This window comes from Puma concolor, chromosome C1 (genome assembly GCF_028749965.1).
Source record: "Puma concolor isolate L17-30 chromosome C1, mPumCon1.1.hap2, whole genome shotgun sequence".
Taxonomy (NCBI): Eukaryota; Metazoa; Chordata; class Mammalia; order Carnivora; family Felidae; genus Puma; species Puma concolor.
Genome location: NC_141674.1, coordinates 159,665,422 through 159,687,488, shown reverse-complemented (window position 1 = coordinate 159,687,488; position 22,067 = coordinate 159,665,422). Strand labels below are relative to the sequence as shown.

Here is a 22,067-nt window from a genome sequence, read left to right as displayed (position 1 = left end):
CTTCCTTAATCCTTTCTTGTGTGCACAAAGCAATACCAAAAACAGAATTTTATAGAAAATAGGAGCAGCAAATTAAATGCTTCAAGTCACAAACTATTTTCAAGGTCTTTCAAGCACCTGTGGAATGCTTTTCCATAAAAGTAACAGATACCATCATCTTTGTTAAAAAAGTACACTGGATATACAAATGAAATGCTAGGACTTGAAAAAATTAAAATAATCATATGTGATCCATGATCTCAAAATGATATATACTACATATATATAAATGATAAATTCTTTAAATGTGACAGTGTGAGTTTTACTGTGGCTGAAGCAGTCAGGAAAGAATTCCCAGAGGTTGGACTTGAATCAGGGTTTTATAGGACTTAGATAAGCTAAAAGCAGGGGAAGGTGATTTAAATTGTTTTCATCTATTCCATAAAACAGATCCCCAAAGCGCTACAGGGCATCACATTACTGGTCCAGCTAAGTGTTCTTGAAAGCAATCAAATAATCTATAATTCAATTTCAGATTGGAATAGTCTATAATTCTGTGGTTTCACTAATTCTGACTATCCTTTGACTCACTCACCCAAAATTCCAGCAATTCTACCACATATATTGTGATTTACTTATTTTTATTGAAAACACAAAGTCATATTAAGGAAAAACACTTAAATAAATTAAAAATCATTCCACATTCCCCCCACACTAACACAATGGATTTCAGTTTGCATATTACCTTCTACATGCGAAAAGATTTTACAAAGTCACATAGTGCACATTCTCTTTTGTATTGTGCTTATGTTACTTACCATATCACAGACACATCCATGTGTTTACAGTCTTCCAAATAATTATTGTGGTGGGAGTATAATACTTCACTGTTTTCTTAGCCCACTTTCTTCCTTAACATGTAGATTATTTCCAATTCTTTGCTGTTATAAATAATGCAGACATAAACATCCTCATGCATTTACCTTTGTTTGTTTTGTTTTTATATTATTCTTTAGGTTAAAATCTAGGAGTAGAATTTATGGGACAAAGATATGGTCATTTTTGGGGGCTCCCTCTATGTAGTAGCATATTGCATTCCCAAAGGGTTGTGTCTATTTAAAATGCCATCTGAAATGAACGCATTAAATAGTCTCTTTCTATAAAAAAAAAAAGAAAAAAAATCAGAAGCACTAGGCAGTTTTCAACTTCCACATTTAAAGTTAAAAATAATTACTGTATTTTTAAAAGGATGAAGAGTGTGGATAGATGGTCTAACAGATCACTAAAAGTTCAGATAACTTCAGCAATGCTTCCTAACTTTTCTCAAGTTTTGGCACACACAGAAAGTAATACTGTAGGCACACTGGGGAAAGTGGGCAAAGATGTTTCTGCCCAGAAGCTTCAGCCACCCAGGCTACCTCTGACTGCCCCAAGGGATATGGCGCTCCACATCTAGGCACATCTATGACCCAAAGTGCATGGGTCATGAAGCGCTAATTGAGGAGAGGTTAAGTGACTTGATTCAAGTTACAAAAATCTAGTTAATGGCACAGCTGGGAAATGAATGCAAATTTCTTCTCATCAATGTATTTTTTACTATATCACAACTGTTCTACATGCTTTCTGGCTCTAAAATTCAATTTCGTATGCAGATATATACCTATACTTAAGAATAAAGAGGATTTCATAGCATGCTTGAACTAAAGACACCTAAACTAGCAATTTACATCAAAGCTGAAAATTAAAAATAGCTCTTAGCATCAGCAAATATTTGACTATTTTCTCTGCAGTTTTTCAGATGTGCCATTCCTTTAAATTTAGTTTGTAAACTCTCAACAGTAATAATCTCTTGCACAGGATCTTGTATACTTCTTGTAGTCAGTAACTAAAGAAGAACAATAAATTATACACACTAAAAAGAAAAGAAAACTTAAAGTCAGTCCACATTCTAAATAAGTCTAACGGTGAAAAAAAAAAGTTGTTTTAAAATGTTGATTTTATAGAGGTAGAGAAGATTCCCTCCTTGAATTTCAAATTCCTTGCTAGCTAAACAGAACCTTAATAGACACTAGTACATTACAGGGTCATAGGAGACATTTCATTCCACAGAATGATTCTGACCTACACCAGTGTTGATGCTACCAGGAGAAAATTTCACTATAAAGGTATTTTACCTTCTACCAAGTATCCAACATTCCATATTACCTTTGAAAAGCAGAGATTATAGGGTGTTAACCTTACTGATTCAACTGTAAATATACATAGGATTTTTCTTGACCATTAATCACTGTACTAAAGTGAAGAGTGGGGGTTAGGCATGGGAATTTACCCATTATGTGCCAGGCCACAATAATAAGTAAGGGACTCCAAACCCTGCATTCTTTTTTTTTCTCCCACTACGCAGTGATTACTTGGTCATTTCTATGGATTCAGTCAGACATTATACACACAAACACACCCATGGGACCGCATAGCACTTGGAAGATTGCCCACTATTTCCCACTTATTAAGATCTGGATCATATTTCTCAATGCTCTGAAGATAAGTTCCTTTTGAGTAGGAATATCCCCCAGTGACATAAATACATCCATTCATGATGACGGCACCACACTCCATCCTCCTTTCCATCATGGGAGCGATTTCTCTCCATTCATTTTGTTCAGGGTCATAGCATTCCGTGATTGTAGTTTGTCCACCAACTAGATAGAGCTTATTTTCAAATGGAACTGAGCACAATCCATACTCTATTAAAAAGAAAAAAGCAAATTTTTATTAGGATAATGAACAAAAGAGATTCCTTAGGGTGATGATATAATAATCCCTTACAAGGCCGCAGACAAAAGTAGAGTAGTCTTGACATTTTGATTCCTCTACCACAACACTGAGCCATGAAATCCATCCCTGACATCACCTGATGCAGATTACCTGTCCAGCCATTCTCTCTCAGGTAATCCTTAATCTGACTTTGCAGGATGCCAGGGAAGAACTCATCCTCAGACCCTTCTGAGAGTTCCCCAGCACAGACACCTTTCATTCTACATCCACGTGTAACAGTTGTAGGGTCTCTCCGACGTTCTGACACAAAGACGTAGGAGGTAACTAGTGCAGGTTCCTCTAGGTCTTAGCGGCCATCCCTACCACCATCCCTATCATCTGTAGCCTCTGCAGCCACGGGTGCCGCACGGATGACCCTGCTTGCCTCTCTCACAGCGCTCGTCAAGTTAAGGACACAAGGAGTTAGAGAAGCACAACCAGACTAGTGGGGAACTACAGTCTATCATCTTAAGAACCCTGTGAAAGACGCTCAAAGGCAGAGGGCTGCTGTGTGAGGGCTGGATCCTGGGCTGGGAGTCTGCCTCTAGGTGGGCAAGCCTTCTGTGCTGTTTTAATTTTTCCCATTTTATGTGTCTCCCCCTCCACATGCAAACCTGCTGGCTCTTCAAGGCATCAGGCTCTTTTGCAACCTCACGTCCTCTCCCTTCCCAGGTCTGTGACTCGGGCGAGGCAAGCGAGGGGCCTAGAGCGCAAAACACAAGGCCACTCTGCTCTCACTCGCGGAGGGACTCCATTTCTGTGCCTTGAGTGAGCGTCTCTCCTCCCTCACCCTAGTCACAGGCATGCTGAGTCCCAGGCTTCTTCCACATCCCTATTTCTAGCACCACTACTGGCCTGTGAGTTCATTCTCTGGGAATAGCAACCAGAGGATTACACTTCAATACTTCCAGCTGCAGGATTTGTCAGGAGCACTAACGTTACAGTTTGCTGTCACTGAGCTGTTCCGTACGTCTAGAAACTCTTCTTTTCCCAAGTCTTTGCACAGCTGCCTCCTTCTTGTCATCTAGGTCTCATCTTATGATCATCTCCTTGGAGGGCCCTCCTCTGACCACCCAACCTGAAGTAGCCAGTCAGGCATTTCCACCACATCACCCTGTTTTAATGTTCTCCACAGCACTTCTCATTATCTGATGTCTCTTCTTTACTGTCCCTCTACCTTCGGTCAGCGTAGGACCTGTGTCCTGCCCACTACTCCATCCCAGCTGGAGAATGGCAAGTGTTTGGAACCTTTTAAGGACTCAATAAAAGGTTGTTGGATCAATGAATGAATTGTACTTTGTACCCTCTGTACCCAAATATGCACTCCCATTATACACTAAAAAAGCTTATCGGGGTGCCTGGGGGCTCAGTCGATTAAGCATCTGACTTCAGTTCAGGTCATGATCTCGTGGTTCATGAGTTTGAGCCCCGTGTCGGGCTCTGTGCTGACAGATCAGAGCCTGGAGCCTGCTTCAGATTCTGTGTCTCCCTCTCTCTCTCTGCCCCTCCCCCACGCACGCCCTGTCTCTCTTTCTCTCAAAAATAAATAAAAACATATAAAAAAATTAAATAAAAAAATAAAAAAGCTTATCAACCCTTCTTTAGAAAGAGAATGTACAATCAAAAATGTGATTTCCCCTTTAAGGATGCAAGTACATTCTTATCAGTAAAGTTTCTGCTATCTAGGTTGTGAAGGCCAAGAAAAATCTCAGAAGATGGACATTTGTGCTTTGTTGTTCTCAAGTATCTGACATCCAGGAAAATAAGAATTCTTCCACCTCTAAAAACCCCCTTTGTTACTTTCCAGTTATATACATGCAGAATTTTTTATAGAATTTAGTTGTTTCCGTACTTGTGAAATTAGAGAAATCATTCCATTAAATGGTCATGAAAATTCATGATGATTCAGAAATCTTATCCATTGGTGTTAAGTGATTCAACAATGAGTTCACTAGGCCTTTCTTAAATTTCACAAAAAAATCCTCAATTTGTGGTTCTTATGTGAAGAACAGTATCAAAAGGGGCCCTTGGCTGGCTCAGTCATTTGGGCGACTGACTCCTGATTTTGGCTCTGGTCATTATCTCACGATTCATGGGTTTGGGCCCCGCATCAGGCTCTTGAGCTGACTGTGTGAAACCTGCTTGGGATTCTCTCTTCCTCTCTCTCTCTCTGCCCCTCCCCTCCTCGTGCTCTCTCTCTCCCTCTCAAAATAAATGAACATTAATTTTTTAAAAACGTTTATTTATTTTTGAAGGAGAGAGAGACAGAGCACGAGCATGGGAGGGGCAGAGACAGAGGGAGACACAGAATCTGAAGCAGGCTCTAGGCTCTGAGCTGTCAGCACAGAGCCTGATGTGTGGGGCTCAAACTCACAAGCTGCGAGATCATGACCTGAGCTGAAGTCGAACGCCCAACCAACAGAGCCACCTAGGTGCCCCATGAAAATAAATAAACAAAAAAAATTTTTTCTTTAAGTATCTCAATCTTCCTATAGCAGGAAAAATGTTTAAGATAAGGTGATTCTTGGGTTTTTTCCTGTTACCCAAATACAACATAATGCTCTGTTTTTGCTGATGGAAACTTTTTCTTCCTCATCTGTAACTGCCTTTTTCTCTGTTGGTCACTCTACAAAGCTACTGAGCCTGAGGAACTGTGCCTTTATTGAGCTCCCAGCACTATCCATAACTATACCTAACACTATACACAACATGTGGGAAACACTCAGCAAACCTCTGTTGGACCAATGAACGAGTGAACAATTTCAAACTAAGTATAAGAATGGTACCATCTGTCATGGCTCAAAAAGTTTACACACAACTATTCAGTATAAATCCATAGCAGTCTGTATTTAGTATTCCATGAATGATATGAATAAAGCCATGTAGGGGCTCTGAGACAACCACGATATTTTCAGGTATTCAGTATACACTGAAATGATTTAGAACTTTTTCCTAAGATTTTTCTCACGGAAAAGAACTGTAAAGCTTATGTAATTTAACCTCTTTATTTTACTAGAAAGTAAAAGTCAAGAGCTTAAGCCACTGCCCAAGAGCAGTCATGTGAATAAATGGCGGAGCCAGAAAGAACTCTCTCCCCACTTGACAAGGCTCTCCATAGGTTTTTTTCTTTATCACATCCTGCTTCTTCCCTGTTCTTCCCACACTCTTCTTTCTCAGCTCATCCCTTAAATAGTGCTGTTTCCCAAGACTCTGTCCTTAGCTGTACTTAGTCCCACCCTTGCAGGGCACCTCAACCATCTCCACACCCACAGTCATCACCTCCAAGCAAATGACACCCAGATCTCTAAAGTCAGCCTCACTCTTCCTCCTGGGCCGCAGACCCACACTTCCCATTGCCTGCTGGACAGCTCTTCTGGGTGATCCAACCAGTCCTTCACAGTTAACTACAAAACTAAGTTCCAACTCAGCTCCTCTCCTCTGTTCCCACCACCTTCTCCTTCCCATGGTGAATCCATAATATTCCTCATATCTACCCGTTTTCACCTCCTACTGCTTCAGGCTTTCAGCATTTCTCACCTGGGTTATTATAACAGTTTCAGCAGACTTCTGGCCTTCTCCTAATCTATTCTGAAAGGCTCTAAAACCTTTGTTGGGTCACAATTTTTCAAATTCTCCTAACTGCCATTCAAAGCCCTCTATGGTATGCTCCTCCACTGAACTCTCCCATCCAATCTCTCATTCTACCCTCTCACATCCCATCATATACATCCACTCCCAGGTACTGGAATATACCTGGAACTTGCCCCTCTGCCTCCCATCATTAACTTCTTCCCTCAAAAAATACCTTAATTGTATCCATTCTTTAAGGACTAAATCATAACAGTGAACTCCTGGAAGACTTCTAAGATTTTCAGATTCCCCTTATTCTCAAGCTCTTTCTACCCTCAATTTCAACGGCACTTATTTCTATGACTGTCTTATATTCCTGTTATGTATGTATATTTCCTTCTAAATTCTGAGCTCCTGTAGCAGTAGAGACTCACTCTTAACCATCTTTGTGTCTTACATAATAACTTGAATGGTACCCTTCCTGAGATAAGGTCTCAATAAATGTTATCTTTAATTTAATGGAATTGGAGTCCCCTGTTTTTTAACCAAACAAAACCACCACCCTTGGGGCACCTGGGTGGCACAGTGGGTTAAGCATCTGACTTCGGCTCAGGTCATGATCTTGCAGTCCGTGAGTTCGAGCCCCATGTCAGGCTCTGTGCTGACAGCTCAGAGACTGGAGCCTGCTTCAGATTCTGTCTCCCTTTCTCTCTGCCCCTCCTCCACTTGTTCTCTCTCTCTCTCTCTCTCTCTCTCTCTCAAAAATAAATAAACATTAAAGAATTAAAAAAAAAGTCTCCCTCTCTCTCTGCCCCTCCCCTGCTTGCACTCTGTCTCTAAAATAAACAAACGTTAAAAAAAGGGGGGGCGCCTGGGTGGCTCAGTTGGTTAAGCATCTGACTTTGGCTCAGGTCATGATCTCACGGTTCGTGGGTTCCAGCCCCACACTGGGCTTTGTGCTGATGGCTCAGAGCTTGGGGCCTGCTTCAGATTCTGGGTCTCCCTCTGTCTCTGCCCCTTCCCCGCTTGCGCTCTCTCTCTAAAATAAATAAACATGAGGGGTGCCTGGGTGGCTCAGTCAGTTGGGCATCCAACTTCAGCTCAGGTCATGATCTCACAGTTTGTGAGTTCAAGCCCCTCATCAGGCTCTGTGCTGACAGCTCAGAGCCTGGAGCATGCTTTGGATTCTGTATCTCCCTCTCTCTCTGACCCTCCCCAGCTCACACTCTGTCTCTTTCTCTATGGAAAATAAATAAATGTTAAAAAAAATTTTTTTAATAAAATAAATAAACATTAAAAAAATAAAGCAAAACACAAACAAAAAAAAACCCGAAAACCACCGACCTCAAAGGAATTAAGAAAAAAAAAAAAAAAGATAACATTTATAGTACCTTTTAAAAATAAGAGTAGTCATGATTTCTTTTGTGGTCTAAGCTACAGATCTGTAAGGCAGACTTGAGACTGACATTTTATGTTCCTCAGGAGGCACTCTGAAAGTGTGTAAGAGGCACACCTTGCCACAGTTCAGCAGAGGCAGGCCCTATGCCTTCAAGGGCGAAGGAGCTAACAGACCAGTTGAATGAAGCAGGCCGGGAGTAAGAAGAGCAACGGCACGGATGCCAGGTCCATGATGTGATAGGAATGGGAGAGACTGGTGAAATGGAGCACAGAAGTGCCATCTATACAAATTTTAGGATTGCTTGTTCTAGCTTCTAGAAGAATGCTGGTGCAATTTTGATTGGGATTGTATTGAATGTGTAGATAAGTTTGGGTAGTATTGACATTTTAACAATATTAATTCTTCCAATCCATGAGCATGGAATGTTTTTCCATTTCTTTATATCTTCTTCAATTTCCTTCATAAGCTTTCTATAGTTTTTGGCACACAGATCTTTTACATCTTTGGTTAGGTTTATTCCTAGGTATTTTATGCTTCTTGGTGCAATTGTGAATGGGATCAGTTTATTTGTCTTTCTGTTGCTTCACTATTAGTGTATAAGAATGCAACTGATTTCTGTACATCGATTTTTTTTTTTAAACTTTTTTTTTTTATTTTTTTTGGGACAGAGAGAGACAGAGCATGAACGGGGGAGGGGCAGAGAGAGAGGGAGACACAGAATCGGAAACAGGCTCCAGGCTCTGAGCCATCAGCCCAGAGCCCGACGCGGGGCTCGAACTCACGGACCGCGAGATCGTGACCTGGCTGAAGTCGGACGCTTAACCGACTGCGCCACCCAGGCGCCATGTACATCGATTTTGTATCCTGCGACTTTGCTGAATTCATGTATCAGTTCTAGTAGACTTTTGGCGGAGTCTATCGGGTTTTGCATGTATAATATCATGTCACTGCAAAGAGTGAAAGCTTGACTTCATCTCTGCCAATTTTGATGCCTTTGATTTCCTTTTGGTGTCTGATTGCAGACGCTAGAACTTCCAACACTATGTTAAACAACAGCAGTGAGAGTGGACATCCCTGTCGTGTTCCTGATCTCAGGGGGAAAGCTCTCAGTTTTTCCCCCATGAGGATGATATTAGCTGTGGGCTTTTCATAAATGGCTTCTATGATGTTTAAGTATGTTCCTTCTATCCCAACTTTCTTGAGGGTTTTTATTAAGAAAGGATGCTGAATTTTGTCAAATGCTTTTTTCTGCATCGATTGACGGGATCATATGTTTCTTATCTTTTCTTTTATTAATGTGATGTATCACATTGATTGATTTGCAAATGGTGAACCAGCCCTGCAGCCCAGGAATGAATCCCACTTGATCATGGTGAATAATTCTTTTTATATGCTGTTGAATTCGATTTGCTAGTATCTTATTGAGAATTTTTGCATCCATATTCATCAGGGATATTGGCCTGTAGTTCTCTTTTTTTGCTGGGTCTCTGTCTGGTTTAGGAATCAAAGTAATGCTGGCTTCATAGAATGAGACTGGAAGTTTTCCTTCCCTTTCTATTTTTTGGAACAGCTTGAGAAGGATAGGTATTATCTCTGCTTTAAATGTCTGGTAGAATTCCCCAGGGAAGCCATCTGATCCTGGACTCTTACTTGTTGGGAGATTGAATAGCCAAAGTAATATTGAAGAAGACCAAAACGGGAGGCATCACGATCCCAGACTTTAGCCTCTACTACAAAGCTGTAATCATCAAGACAGCACGGTATTGGCACAAAAACAGACACATAGACCAATGGAATAAAATAGGGACTCCAGAATTGGACCCACAAAAGTATGGCCAACTAATCTTTGACAAAGCAGGAAAAAAGACAGTCTCTTTAACAAATGGTGCTGGGAGAGCTGGACAGCAACATGCAGAAGAATGAAACTAGACCACTTTCTTACACCATTCACAAAAATAAACTCAAAATGGATAAAGGACCTGAATGTGAGACAGGAAACCATCAAAACCCTAGAGGAGAAAGTAGGAAAAAACCTCTCTGACTTCAGCCGCAGCAATTTCTTGATACATCTCCAAAGGCAAGGGAATTAAAAGCAAAAATGAACTATTGGGATTTCACAAAATAAAAATCTTCTGCACTGCAAAGAAAACAGTCAACCAAACTAAAAGGCAACCACGGAATGGGAAAAGATATTTGCAAATGACATATCAGACAAAGGGTTAGTATCCAAAATCTATAAAGAGCTCACCAAACTCCACACCTGAAAAACAAATAACCCAGTGAAGAAATGGGCAGAAAACATGAATAGACACTTCTCTAAAGAAGACATCCGGATGGCCAATAGGCACGTGAAAAGATGCTCAACGTCGCTCCTCATCAGGGAAATACAAATCAAAACCACACTCGGATACCACCTCACACCAGAGTGGCCAAAATGAACAAATCGGGAGACTATAGATGCTGAAGAGGATGTGGAGAAACGGGAACCCTCTTGCACTGTTGGTGGGAATGCCAACTGGTGCAGTCACTCTGGAAAACAGTGTGGAGGTTCCTCAAAAAATTAAAAATAGATCTACCTAGGACCCAGCAATAGCACTGCTAGGAATTTACCCAAGGGATACAGGAGTGCTGATGCATAGGGGCACTTGTACCCCAATGTTTATAGCAGCACTTTCAACAATAGCCAAATTATGGAAAGAGTCTAAATGTCCATCAACTGATGAATGGATAAAAATTGTGGTTTATATACACAATGGAATACTACTTGACAATGAGAAAGAATGAAATATGGCCTTTTGTAGCAACGTGGATGGAACGGGAGAGTGTTATGCTAAGTGAAATAAGTCATACAGAGAAAGACAGGTACCATATGTTTTCACTCTTATGTGGATCCTGAGAAACTTAACAGAAGACCATGGGGGAGGGGAAGGAAAAAAAAAAAGCCAGAGAGGGAGAGAGCTAAAGCATAAGAGACTCTTAAAAACTGAGAACAAACTGAGGGTTGATGGGGGTGGGAGGGAGGGAAGGGTGAGTGATGGGTATTGAGGAGGGCACCTGTTGGGATGAGCACTGGGTGTTGTATGGAAACCAATTTGACAATAAACTTCATATTAAAAAAAAAAGCATGCAGCACTGAGATAATGAATTAAAAAAAAAAAAAAAAGAAGTGCCATCTAAAAGGGAACAGCCACTACTTGGCTCCAGTGATTGCTGACAGAGGTCATTATAATTTTTCTAAAGGCCAGGAATCATGATTTTTATTTAAGAACTACCGAATTTTAAATATTGGTGGCAAGTCAGTTAAAAATATTTTAAACACTGTACCCCAAAAAGAACATACCAGGCAGCATGCTAATTTGCTACCTTTGTTTCTTACATTATGTCACAAAAAGTCCAATATAAAGCAAAACTTTACAGACAGAATTATATGATCCCATTGATTTGTACTCTAATTTAATATTTATTTCTGACTGATTTTTCAGTTGGCCATGGATTTTTATGCTTTCGATTACATCTTTTAGACTCCCTTTCAGTTAACAAGACCTATGCTATTTAAATACGTTATAGGACATTTATTTTTAAAGGAACCCTTTATGAAATCTATATTAAATTTGTAATGTAAATAACTGCCCTCTAATTTGTTAATCTGAGTTTTCATATATTGGATTTTCTTTGTAAAGATGTCAAAGTAATATCTAACTGATAAGATTAACATGAAGATCAAATGAGATAACAGTGCAATTGTTAAGAACATGGCCTCCCAGCCAGATTGCCTGGATTTGAACCTCATCTCTAACAAGTGCTAGATAGCTGACCTTAGGCAATTCATTTACCATGTCTGTGCCTCAGTGGCCTGCAAAATGAGATAATAGTAGTACCTCGCTCATAGGATTGCTGTAAGGTTTAAATAGATTAAGACACAAAAAATTATTAGAATAGTTAGTGCCTGATGCATACTTACTAACTAAAAGTTAGCTATTACTCCATACAAGCCGGTATTACTACTTTCCATTATAACTTCGCTGACCATAACAGAAAGTGGTGGGGAGACTGCGATAATTACATCTGGGCTACTAGGAGATAGGCTACCTGTTCCATGTCTTCAGAGCCAGGCCAGCCTGTGGCCGAAGTCTCTTCTTATGCAAAGCCTAGGACATATGGATATGCAGCACCAGATTCAGTGCGCTTCACCTCAACTGCCAGATGAAACTGGTCAAAAGCAGGAGAGCCTGGTCCCTTCAGAAGAGACAGACTGCTTCGTGGCTATAGCACAGATTATACAATCAGACTGCTTAAATGAATCCTGGTCTGCCACTGCCAAACTGTGTGACCTTATCCTTTCTAGACTCCATTTCTAAATACGTAAAATGGGAGTGAACAATACCTACTCGTAAGGTTATAGATAGAATTTAAGGTAATACGACATGTAAGGTGCTTAATCAGTAGCTGACCTACAGAAAGTGTTCAAGAAGGTTAACAACTGCTATCACTCTCAGATGATTCAAGCTTGGGAATTTCCAATTATGCTCACCAGTGACTCACATAGAAGCCTTATGCTATATGGAAAATCATCCAAAGTAGTATAGTGATACGGTGATATGAATCTTACCTAAGGAAAAATCTTAAACATATATCAAAGAGACACGTCAAAGAACAAAGGCACAGAAGGCAGAAGGCTGGCCATTCCTTGTGGATGGACCACATGTCCCCTTCATGACTGTCAAAGTAAGGCCAACATGGGGTTCTGTACATCACAGGAGTGAGTGCTTAATAATTACTGGCGCCCAGACAGAACATGCTAAAAAGAAGAAACCATCTCCTGTTGAACTGAATCAATAAGTAATCTTCCCGACTATTTGACAGACTAGTGCTTTTTAACTGTCTATAAAAACTGTGTTTTATATAATGCATATAAACGAAAGAAAGCACACAACAGAGGAATAGGAAACAAAACAAAAGAATCTAGAAAATTCTGGGGCGCCTGGGTGGCTCAGTCAGTTGGAGTATCTGACTTCGGCTCAGGTCATGATCTCACGGTTCATGAGTTTGACCCCACATCGGGCTCTGTGTTGACAGCTCAGAGCCTGGAGCCTGCTTTGGATTCTGTCTGTGTGTGTGTGTCTCTCTCTCTGCCCCTCCCCACTCACACCATGTCTGTGTTTCTCAAAAATGAACATTAAAAAATTTTTTTAAATAAAAAGAATCTAGAAAATTTTAAAAAGAAACTACCACTTTTAACCACACAGGCTTAAAATGTATTCCGTAAAGACATCGGGGAAAGCATTTGTAGATGTAACCTAATTGGAACTACCTGTGATTATGGTTGGATGGGCATATGAATATTTTGAGCCTTTTAATTACACCCATGTGCAGTCTGCTATAAATCTAGCATTTTCTATTTCCAGGCCATTTTTAGCTGTACAACATGTACTATTTGAAACAGTATTTTCTTACCTGGATGTGGGCTGGAGGTGATGAGGCTCCATTCATTGATATCTGAATTGTAGCTCTGGACCTTGTCATAGGTGCAACTTCCTCTGTAGCCGCAGTGGCCGCCGATGACGTAGATAACTTCATGTAAGACGCAGGCAGTTGCATTTCCCACGCCTGTGTGTTAATTAAAATCACACTGAATACTGGGCTCAGTTTATTGTTTCTGTTATTACTGATAGTAGATGCAAGGTCCTGTGCTAGGTGCTATGAGGGATAGAAGAATGAACAAGAGAGGCTGCCTGCTCTCTTTTAAAAGAGGGTGAGACACTTACACCAATAGTTAGAACACAGGGTACAGAAACACCGTGAACGTTCAGGGCAAGGAGACATTGCTTTGAGGAGGGAAGTCAGATAGCAGGTGGCCGACTCTGACCTGGACCCCGGTAGGTAGGACTGTGGCAGGTAGAGGTGAGAGGAAGCCATCCTAAGCAGAGGGCAAGGCAAGTGCAGAGGCTTAGTGGGCAATGTCTAGAGGCCCGGATTGATGCCAGCACACGGAAGGGCCCGTGGCAAACCTGGGGCTGTCGTGTGGGAATTTAAGCCGACATCGTAAGTTGAAGCCACATCACAAAGGATCCTGGCACTCAACTAAGAAATGTGGACTTCATTCAGCAGGATTTTTAAGATTTTTAAGCAGAGGAAGGGAGAGACTACAAAAGCAGAAGACAGAGTCAGAAAGATCTAGGTATTGGCCCAGGTACAAAGTACTGAGGGCCTGATTTAGGAGGGGCTTTGGGTATGGAGACAAGACACACAGATAAGCCTTGATGACTGACTGTGCCAGAAACAAACAAAACTGATTCTGAGGTCCTAAGCTCAGAAACCAGGACACCCTGATGCCCTAGGAAAATGAGGAGGAAGAAATGAGTTCGGCAGGGAAGGAAGACATCAGATTAGTTGAATACATCAGTTTAGTCTTCCAAACAACTTTTATTTACCACTGGTACATGCTGGGTGCAGTTCAATCTCCTTGTGTATTTCTACTCCAACACAAAAGTGAGTTTATAAGCAGGGCAGTTACGGTAAGAGAGGGAAAAAAAGTCAGGAGCTCCTAAACTTCAGCCAAGTATTTATTTCTTCTCTGTACATCCCTAAACCAAAAAAGGAAATGAATTTGAAATTTGACTCTACCCAATTTACATTCTGATCACCAGGGGAAGCTGCCAGTTCACTTCAGGACTACAAAACAAAACAAACTGAGAAAAGTAACATTACTCTTGCAACTTAGAAAAATGAGAAACTTAAAACTCAAAATCAGCACTGGTGAAAGCTGCACATGACTGACACAGTGTTACCCTTCCCAGGGACAATTAGTTACAATCAGGAATCAAAACTTCAATGTCAAAGTATAAATAAAACTTTGAAATTTCAAGCCCAGCTGTTTGGGATGGGGGGCTTTCGTGCATGAGGGTCTCCCATTCTATTCAAGGTGAAGGCAAAAAACAGATAATGGCTTTCTTTCACAGTGGACGCACCACTGAAGCATTTTCTTTTCAGCAAGCATGTTTCACACATGATTTAACAGGGGTGCCTGGGTGGCTCAGTCAGTTGAGCGTCTGACTATTGCTCAGGCCATGATCTCACAGTAGGTTAGCTTGAGCCCTGCATTGGGCTCTGTGCTGACAGTTCAGAGCCCGGAGCCTGCTTCGGATTCTGTGTCTCCCTCTCTCTCTGCCCCTCCCCCAGGGGCACTGGGGACTGTGTGTGTGTGTGTGTGTGTGTGTGTGTGTGTGTGTGTGTGTACATGTGTGTGTCTCTCTCTCTCAAAAATAAACATCAAAAAAATTTTTTTAATATGATTCAACAAAATTGCAGTAAAGTAATAAACTTTCATCCTCACAGAAATATGCTCTTCACTAGGAAAGCACTGGAACTGTTATCTCATTATCTCATTGGCAGAAACTTTTCCACGTTGATAATAGCTGCTAAAATATTTGAACTTTCTTTGTCTCTTTAGTAGGAAAGGAGTCATGACAACCTTTAGGAACATCCTGGGGAGAAGACCAGGAATCAGTGGTCAAGCTCAGGCAGAGTCCAAAACCACAAAACCAGAGCAGCAACAGTAGTGGGCCTTATGCCCCCTTCTCCCGCTCTATCACCTACTGCGGCAGAACCTTCGGGCATGCAGGAGAACGGGCATGATTTAATATGAAAGACACCTTTTTAAAGTTTATTTATTTATTTTGAGAGAGAGAGAAAGAGAGCGAGCAGGGGAGGGGCAGAGAGAGAGGGAGGGAGACAACCTCAAGCAGGCTTCATGCTGTCAGCGTGAGTGGGACACTTAACCGACTGAGCCACCTAGTCGCCCCTAATATGAAAGATATTTTTGTTCTATCAAAGTTGACATGTTCTTCTATAATGACCTTTATTATGACAGTAATGAACAACGAATAATGACAAGAATACCTAACACTTACTGAGTGTTTACTTTGCTCCAGACACTGTTCTACACACTTCACATGCATAAATTCATTTAATCCTCTCAAAACCCTAAGCTATATAATGTTGTCACCCCCACTGTACAGACCATAAAACCGAGGCACAGGGAGATTAAACAATTTGCCTGAGCACACCAGCAAGTAAGTGGAAAGTTGGGATTTGGACTGCAGTTTGGCTTCAGAAGCACCGTGCCTGATCACAAGACCATCCGGCCTCTCAGGCTTCCTGCTTGTCATCCAACGATCACACCAGGTCAGATTCCCAGACCAGGTCAGATTCCCACACCCTCCCTAGTGTTAAAAAAGAAACAGAAAGCCCTGGGAAGGAACATTTGGGATAAAATGACACAAATTTAGTAACAACCTACCAGTTGTTTTTGTGCAACTCTCCAGCACAAATGAATAAATGTAATTAAGATTCCAGTTTAACTTTTTTGCCAGTGGGAGGGAAGGAGAGCAAGGCTGATATAGTACTGGACACAGCAGAAAATACAGTGTTTATCAGACAGACATTGAGACCCAATAGTGCACCTGGCTGTGTGGACCACATGAGGGAGGGTATGGGATCTGCCTTATCTTCTACTCTATGAAACAGGACTTGAATCACAAAAAGAAGGGGCTATCTGTCTCTAGTTTTTGAGAGAATGTAATTTGTTACACTCTACAGGGACCAAACCTTTCAAAGTTTTAATGAAAGACCCTTTAAAGGAGAGATGACCACATAATGAGAGGGAGAAAGCTGAATATTTAAAAGCAGGATTGAAAAGGATTCAATTTCAAGAGTAAGCAAGCAAAAAAAAAAAAATTTAAGTATAAACTAATAAAACTACCCAGCTTTCTCCCTTCACTTAGACTTTGACTTAAATATATATTCTTAAGACCTGAAGCAAGACCTAGGCTTGAAACAGGCTGTAGAGTAAGGAGAATGAGTTATACTGTTTTCTTACATAAATGATTTTTTTCTAGTCTGAGTAGCATATTCTGATCACATAACCTCAAACAAGTTGGGGACTGTTATACCACGCTTTTACTTGGAACATTCTGTCCACAATTACTTGTATAATCTATTATAGTTCCTAGGTAGCATTCCAAAAGTGATAAATTCTTTTAAAGTTATTTGCAAGATAATTTAGATCACTGGTCTTAACTTCAAACCCTTAAAAAATATTGGGGCCCCTGGGTGGCTCAGTCGATTAAGCATCCGACTCTTGGTTTCAGCTCAGGTCATGATCTCAGTGTCATGAGTTCAAGCCCCCCATTAGGCTCTGTGCGGACAGTGGAGAGTCTGCTTGGGATTCTCTCTCTCTCCTTCTCTGCCTCTCCCCCACTTGCACTGTCTCTGTCTCTCTCAAAATAAACTTAAAAAAAAAAACACTTAAAAATAGAGAATAAATGTAATCTGTACTTACCTTTAATCATGTTTGCAATAGGAATCCATTTCTCTTTTAATGGGTCATAGAACTCAGCCTCTTCTGCAGGAGCCCCTTTTCTGTAACCACCTAAAGCATAGACACAGCCACCCAAGGTGACTGCACAGTGGTAATACCTGGCATTGAGCATTGGCAAACCTTCCATCCATTCATCGCTTTCACTGTTATAGATCCACACTGTGTCAAGAGCTTCTATATTATCCGTCCTATAACCCCCAGTTACATAAATGTTGGGTCCCAAACATGTAACACCATAGCTCTCCCTAGTATAGTCTGGTATTTCTGCTCCCTGAATCCAAACATTTGTCAGAGGATCCCATATATGAACCTCTGATAAAGGATGCCAGTAATAGCCTCCAATGATGTACATTGTGGCTGTGGACCTCTGAGAAATCTCTTTATGCAGGGGATTCAAAGCATTATATATTAGAGATCGTATCTTATTTTCGGTTAGGAGGCAGCTTCTTTGAAGACCTAAAGCTGTTTTTAAATACACTGGATCTATATCTATGTTCACATAGCTTAGTAGATTATACAGGCATTCAATTCGATTTTCTACATCATGAGCAGTCCACTTAATAACAGGCTCTATGATAGCTTCTTCTTTCCAAACACTGAGATTCTTTCTGGACAATATAAAGAGAAACTTTTCAAGGCTGATTTCCAAAAATTCTTCTTGTTGCCACACTTCCTTAAACCTTGAACACAGAATTCTTCGAGATTCCTTCTCTAGTTCTGGACACACGTGAAATTCTGCAAAGGAGTGCATTCCAATACAATTATCAATATCCAAGTGCCTTACCAAAAACTGCTCACAAGCTTTCTTTACTGAAAGGAACTGTAGCAGATCGGCTGCTTCAAGCAGGCTTTGAACGTTTCTTTTAGTTATTTCAATCTGGGAAGTGTATGCATAATTCACAAGGCCTTCCAAAATATCATGGTGGATGCCAGAGATTTTTATTTTATTTTTAAATTTTTCTTTCATGTCAGCTGTGAACATTGCCTTAAAATAATTGCTGCAAGCAGCTAAAACAGCTCGGTGACAATGGAAGATTATGCCTGAAGGACACTGAAGGGTAATATCAGTAAATAATCCATCCAAGTAAAATGTTCTGAATGCATCCAGAAAATCCACTGGATGCGTCGTATCCTTGAAATGGTAAATATAATCTTCTTGTCCTTTGAGAGCCATGGCTGCAATAAACATGAAATAAATGTGTTTTCAATGTTGCATATTACTGAAAATAATCAATGCTAAATATGCCAATCCTTATGATGATACTCTAAAGCTACACTAAGTAACAAATGCAAAATGTGGATACACTATTTCGTCATTTATGTGATGGTCAATCTAAATTCGGGGTCACTTTGAGCCTGAAATGAGGCCCCTAGGATTTTCAGTAGTCCTTTAAATAAAAAATATTGATTTGCTACCCCATTCACCCAGTCTCCGAAATCCGACCCTAGCTGGCGGTCGGAGAGAGAGAACCCACGCTTGACAAACCGAGTGTCCGGGCGGGTCACCCCACTAGAGACCGGACTTTGGCCGTCTTGGCTCGGCCCCAATTCAACCTTTTTCACTAGCTCCGTCTCCCTTGGGAGTCGTCTCGAGATGCCAAAAAAGGGGCGATCGAAATATAACTAGAAATGAAGAAATCTTGGAAAAGGGAAACCTTGTACCTTTCGGCTTAAGAAAGGAGCGAAAAGAAAGCTGCCGGGCCGCTGTCCCTCCATCCCTGGGCCCCCTCCCCCGCGCCTGCCGCAGGGGTTTCCGCGCGCCCCGCGCCTGGGCCCGGGGCCCGCGTTCCCGCCCGGAGACCGCCCCGCCCCGGGCCTGGCGCGGGGACTCGACTCGAGGGCGCCGCGCGCCGCCCGCCGGGCCGGTGCCCGCGTCCCCTCCGCCCCGGGGCGCAGCACAGGTGTGGGGAGGGCACGCGGGCGGCCCCGCGCTCGGCCCGGCCCGGCGCCCGCGCGGCCATTGTCTCCGCGCCCCTGCCCCGGGCGGGCTCGGGAGGCGGCGCGGCCTCGCTCTCCCGCGCTCGGCCCCGCTCGCTCCCCTCGGGCTGGCCCCGGGCGGCGACGCCGCAGCGCACCTACCTCCGGCGGCGGCTCCCGGGCACGGTGCGGGCCGACGGGCTAGCGGCGAGCGGGGGCTGGGGCGCCTCCGGACCCTCTGACCATCTTTGGAAGAAGCGCGGCGGAGGGTGCCTGCTAGTGCAGCTCCAGCCCACAAGCGGCTCCTATTTTGGTGCCCTGGCTGCTCCCCGCCTCCAGCCGAACAGCCCCCCGCGCGGCCTGGGCGCGGGGCCACTCGCGGGAACTCCCCGGTGGCGGGGCCGCGCTGCGAGCAGGGGCGGGGCGGCCGGGCACGCGGCTGCAGCCCCTTCCCGGCCGTTCCCCCCTGCAGCAGGTGGGAAGTCAGCTCCGAGGAGACCGCCTGCGCGACTAGCTTTCTGCTCCTTCCTTAGGTCTGAGCCTCACACACAGCACACACCCCCGAGCGTTTTTCTCTAGACACTCTGAAGTCCACATCTGGAGGCTGAGAGAGGGATGCCCTTTCCCCCTCCTTCAGTAGCTCTCACAGGCCAGGCCCTAGAGGGAGAGATGGAGGGGAAAGTGTGCAGCAACCCTTAAAGGTCTGGGGCTGAGGTTGCCTTCAGAATGCCAGAATAAGTGTCGCTTTCCCACCAACATCATCCCGCCCCCAGCGCAGCACTCAACTCAGGAGGGAGCCCCTGGAGCTGATTTGCACACTACAGACTAACCTGGAAGCTTTAAGATAAATTGAGAGCAGCCAGGGTAAGGATTCAAGTTCACATATTTAAGAAGCTGAAGAAGCAGCCTCCAGTCTTTCTTCCTGATGACAGCAAGTCCAGTCATATAAAGACGTCCATGTGCTACACAGACGGCATCTATCCATTCATTTGCAAGTTTTTATTGAGTGTCTGATAGGGCTAGGCACTGGTAATTAGAGCTCTTAGGGAGCTGACAGTCTAGCCATGTTAAGGGAGGAAAGGGACCAGGATGAAATGAACATCAGAGGCCCAGTGTGTTTCTCAAAGTATGGTCGGAGAGACAGAATATACAAATGGACAATGGCCAAACTATGTATGACAACACAACTCTGAACCACGTAAGAAGCTCAGGAAGCCAAACCATAACCTCTGCATCTGGACCACAACAGTTAGGACATCCTCAAGGGCTGCCAAGGTCCCTCTTTTTGCTGGACTTCCAACTCAGGAGCAACCAGAGAAAGCCAACTGCTCCCCAAACCAATCACATAAAACACCCCTTGCCTCTAGTAGCCTGCCTCTAGCTTTCCCAGGCCAACAACCTCCAATCCGAACATACCTTCCCCCTTTTTTTCAGTTTTATAAAGCTTTCCCACTCCACTGCCTGCCTTTGAGCCTCTCCCAAAGGCAAGTAATGGGGGCTTACTCTGTTGCTATAGCAAAGTCTGAATAAGTAGCATCTGCTTGTTCTCGTTTGGGTGGTTTTAGCTTAATTCTGCAGGTCAGTCTCAACTGAATTATGTGGGATCATAGTTATGCAGCATCCCACAAACACCACCAGGTCTCTGGGGTGGAGACCTAGGAATCTGTATTCTAACAAGGGCATCAGGTGATTCTTTTGCAAAGTTAGAAGAATGGATGTTGGACCCAAAATGGAAGAAAAACAAAAGGTTCACTATTTCAACCTCAGGTAAACAGTTTGGTAGAGAGGAAAAGTATATGAGATTTTTGTTTCAGGCTGAAGTTTCAGCTCTGCCACTTTTATAACATATAGCCTTAAGGAAGTACCAAAATTTCTCTGATCCTTAGTTTTCTGATATGTAAAACAGAAAATGCCAATATTTTCTCAACATAACATTATTGGAAGGATAAAATAAAATTACAAATGTGAGAGTGCATAGGATGTGGCATAAAAATGTTACATATGAAAGCTATTATAATGAAAGGGTATTTACACTTAATTCTCCATCAAAACCTCAATTTGGAAATTTGTAATTGTAAACATTTCTTCAAAAAATTATGAACTTTATAGTAAATTGTAATTATAGACAGCTTGTCCTTCACAACTGATAGTGATGTTATTCTTGGTGTTATTGTGACTGATTGAAGAGGGGGCATTCTTTCCATATTTGTCCTGAAGTTTGTGGCTCTGATGCCAAGTTTGATGCATAGAAAATATTACAGACTCCACCTAACTAAGAGTAGGGGCTTCTACATTTTTTAATGTTTATTTATTTTTGAGAGGGGGGGAGGGGCAGAGTGAGGGAGACACAGCATCTGAAGCAGGCTCCAGGCTCTGAGCTGTCAGCACAGCTGCAAGGGGCTCAAACTCACGAATTGCAAGTTCAAAACAGGAGCCAAAGTCTGACACCCAACCGACTGAGCCACCCAGGCAAGGAGTAGGGGCTTCCAGAATCATAATGTCATGTGATAAATGATTCTTGAATAATAGAATTCACTGTATTGTCATTTGTGCAGTTATTCAGATTGCTGTATAGGCCAACTAAACTCTTGCTTCCATTGCCTGATATTTACTGGTTATGAATTACTGCTTAACAGTGTATATCAGTTACATGTCAATTATATCTCATTTTTTAAAAAGGCCAAACACAGTGTATCTTAGTATATGTTAGACTGCCTTAACTTGCCAAGAACAGGTCCTGTAGGGTACTGCCAGAGCAGTTCCTCTTTACCACATGCTTTATCAAAGAGACCACTGCAATGCTAATAGATCTGATGCACTCAGAAACATATAATTAGCATTCATAAATTAAATAAATTAATGACACTGTTCGAGGAAACAAATGTGCCATCTGTGAATTCAAGTCTTAAGGAAATAAAGAGCCACCATGGAGATGAGATATAAATGACTCTTGGCAGATATTGAGCTTGGCATGGAGTTGGATGCCTTTTGACATCACACTTCACTTTC

The 22,067-nt window shown here is 42.4% G+C and overlaps 1 protein-coding gene across 3 annotated transcripts; it reads right to left on the bottom strand.

Moving 5' to 3' along the window:
• Positions 1-603: 603 nt before the first annotated feature.
• On the bottom strand, positions 604-19,376 carry KLHL23 (kelch like family member 23). Of its 3 annotated transcripts, none has more exons than XM_086718851.1 (4): positions 19,221-19,376; positions 17,103-18,317; positions 13,217-13,369; positions 604-2,723 (listed from the first exon to the last, which is right to left on the bottom strand). In XM_086718851.1, exons 2-4 carry the CDS (start codon positions 18,313-18,315, stop codon positions 2,413-2,415), a joined length of 1,677 nt encoding a protein of 558 aa, XP_086574977.1. In that variant the 5' UTR covers positions 18,316-18,317; positions 19,221-19,376; the 3' UTR covers positions 604-2,412. The 3 variants fall into 3 exon arrangements, with proteins under 3 accessions (XP_086574977.1, XP_086574978.1, XP_025768065.2); XM_086718852.1 differs by lacking the exon at positions 19,221-19,376 and adding an exon at positions 18,804-18,946; XM_025912280.2 differs by lacking the exon at positions 19,221-19,376 and having other exon boundaries at positions 17,103-18,345.
• Positions 19,377-22,067: the final 2,691 nt, after the last annotated feature.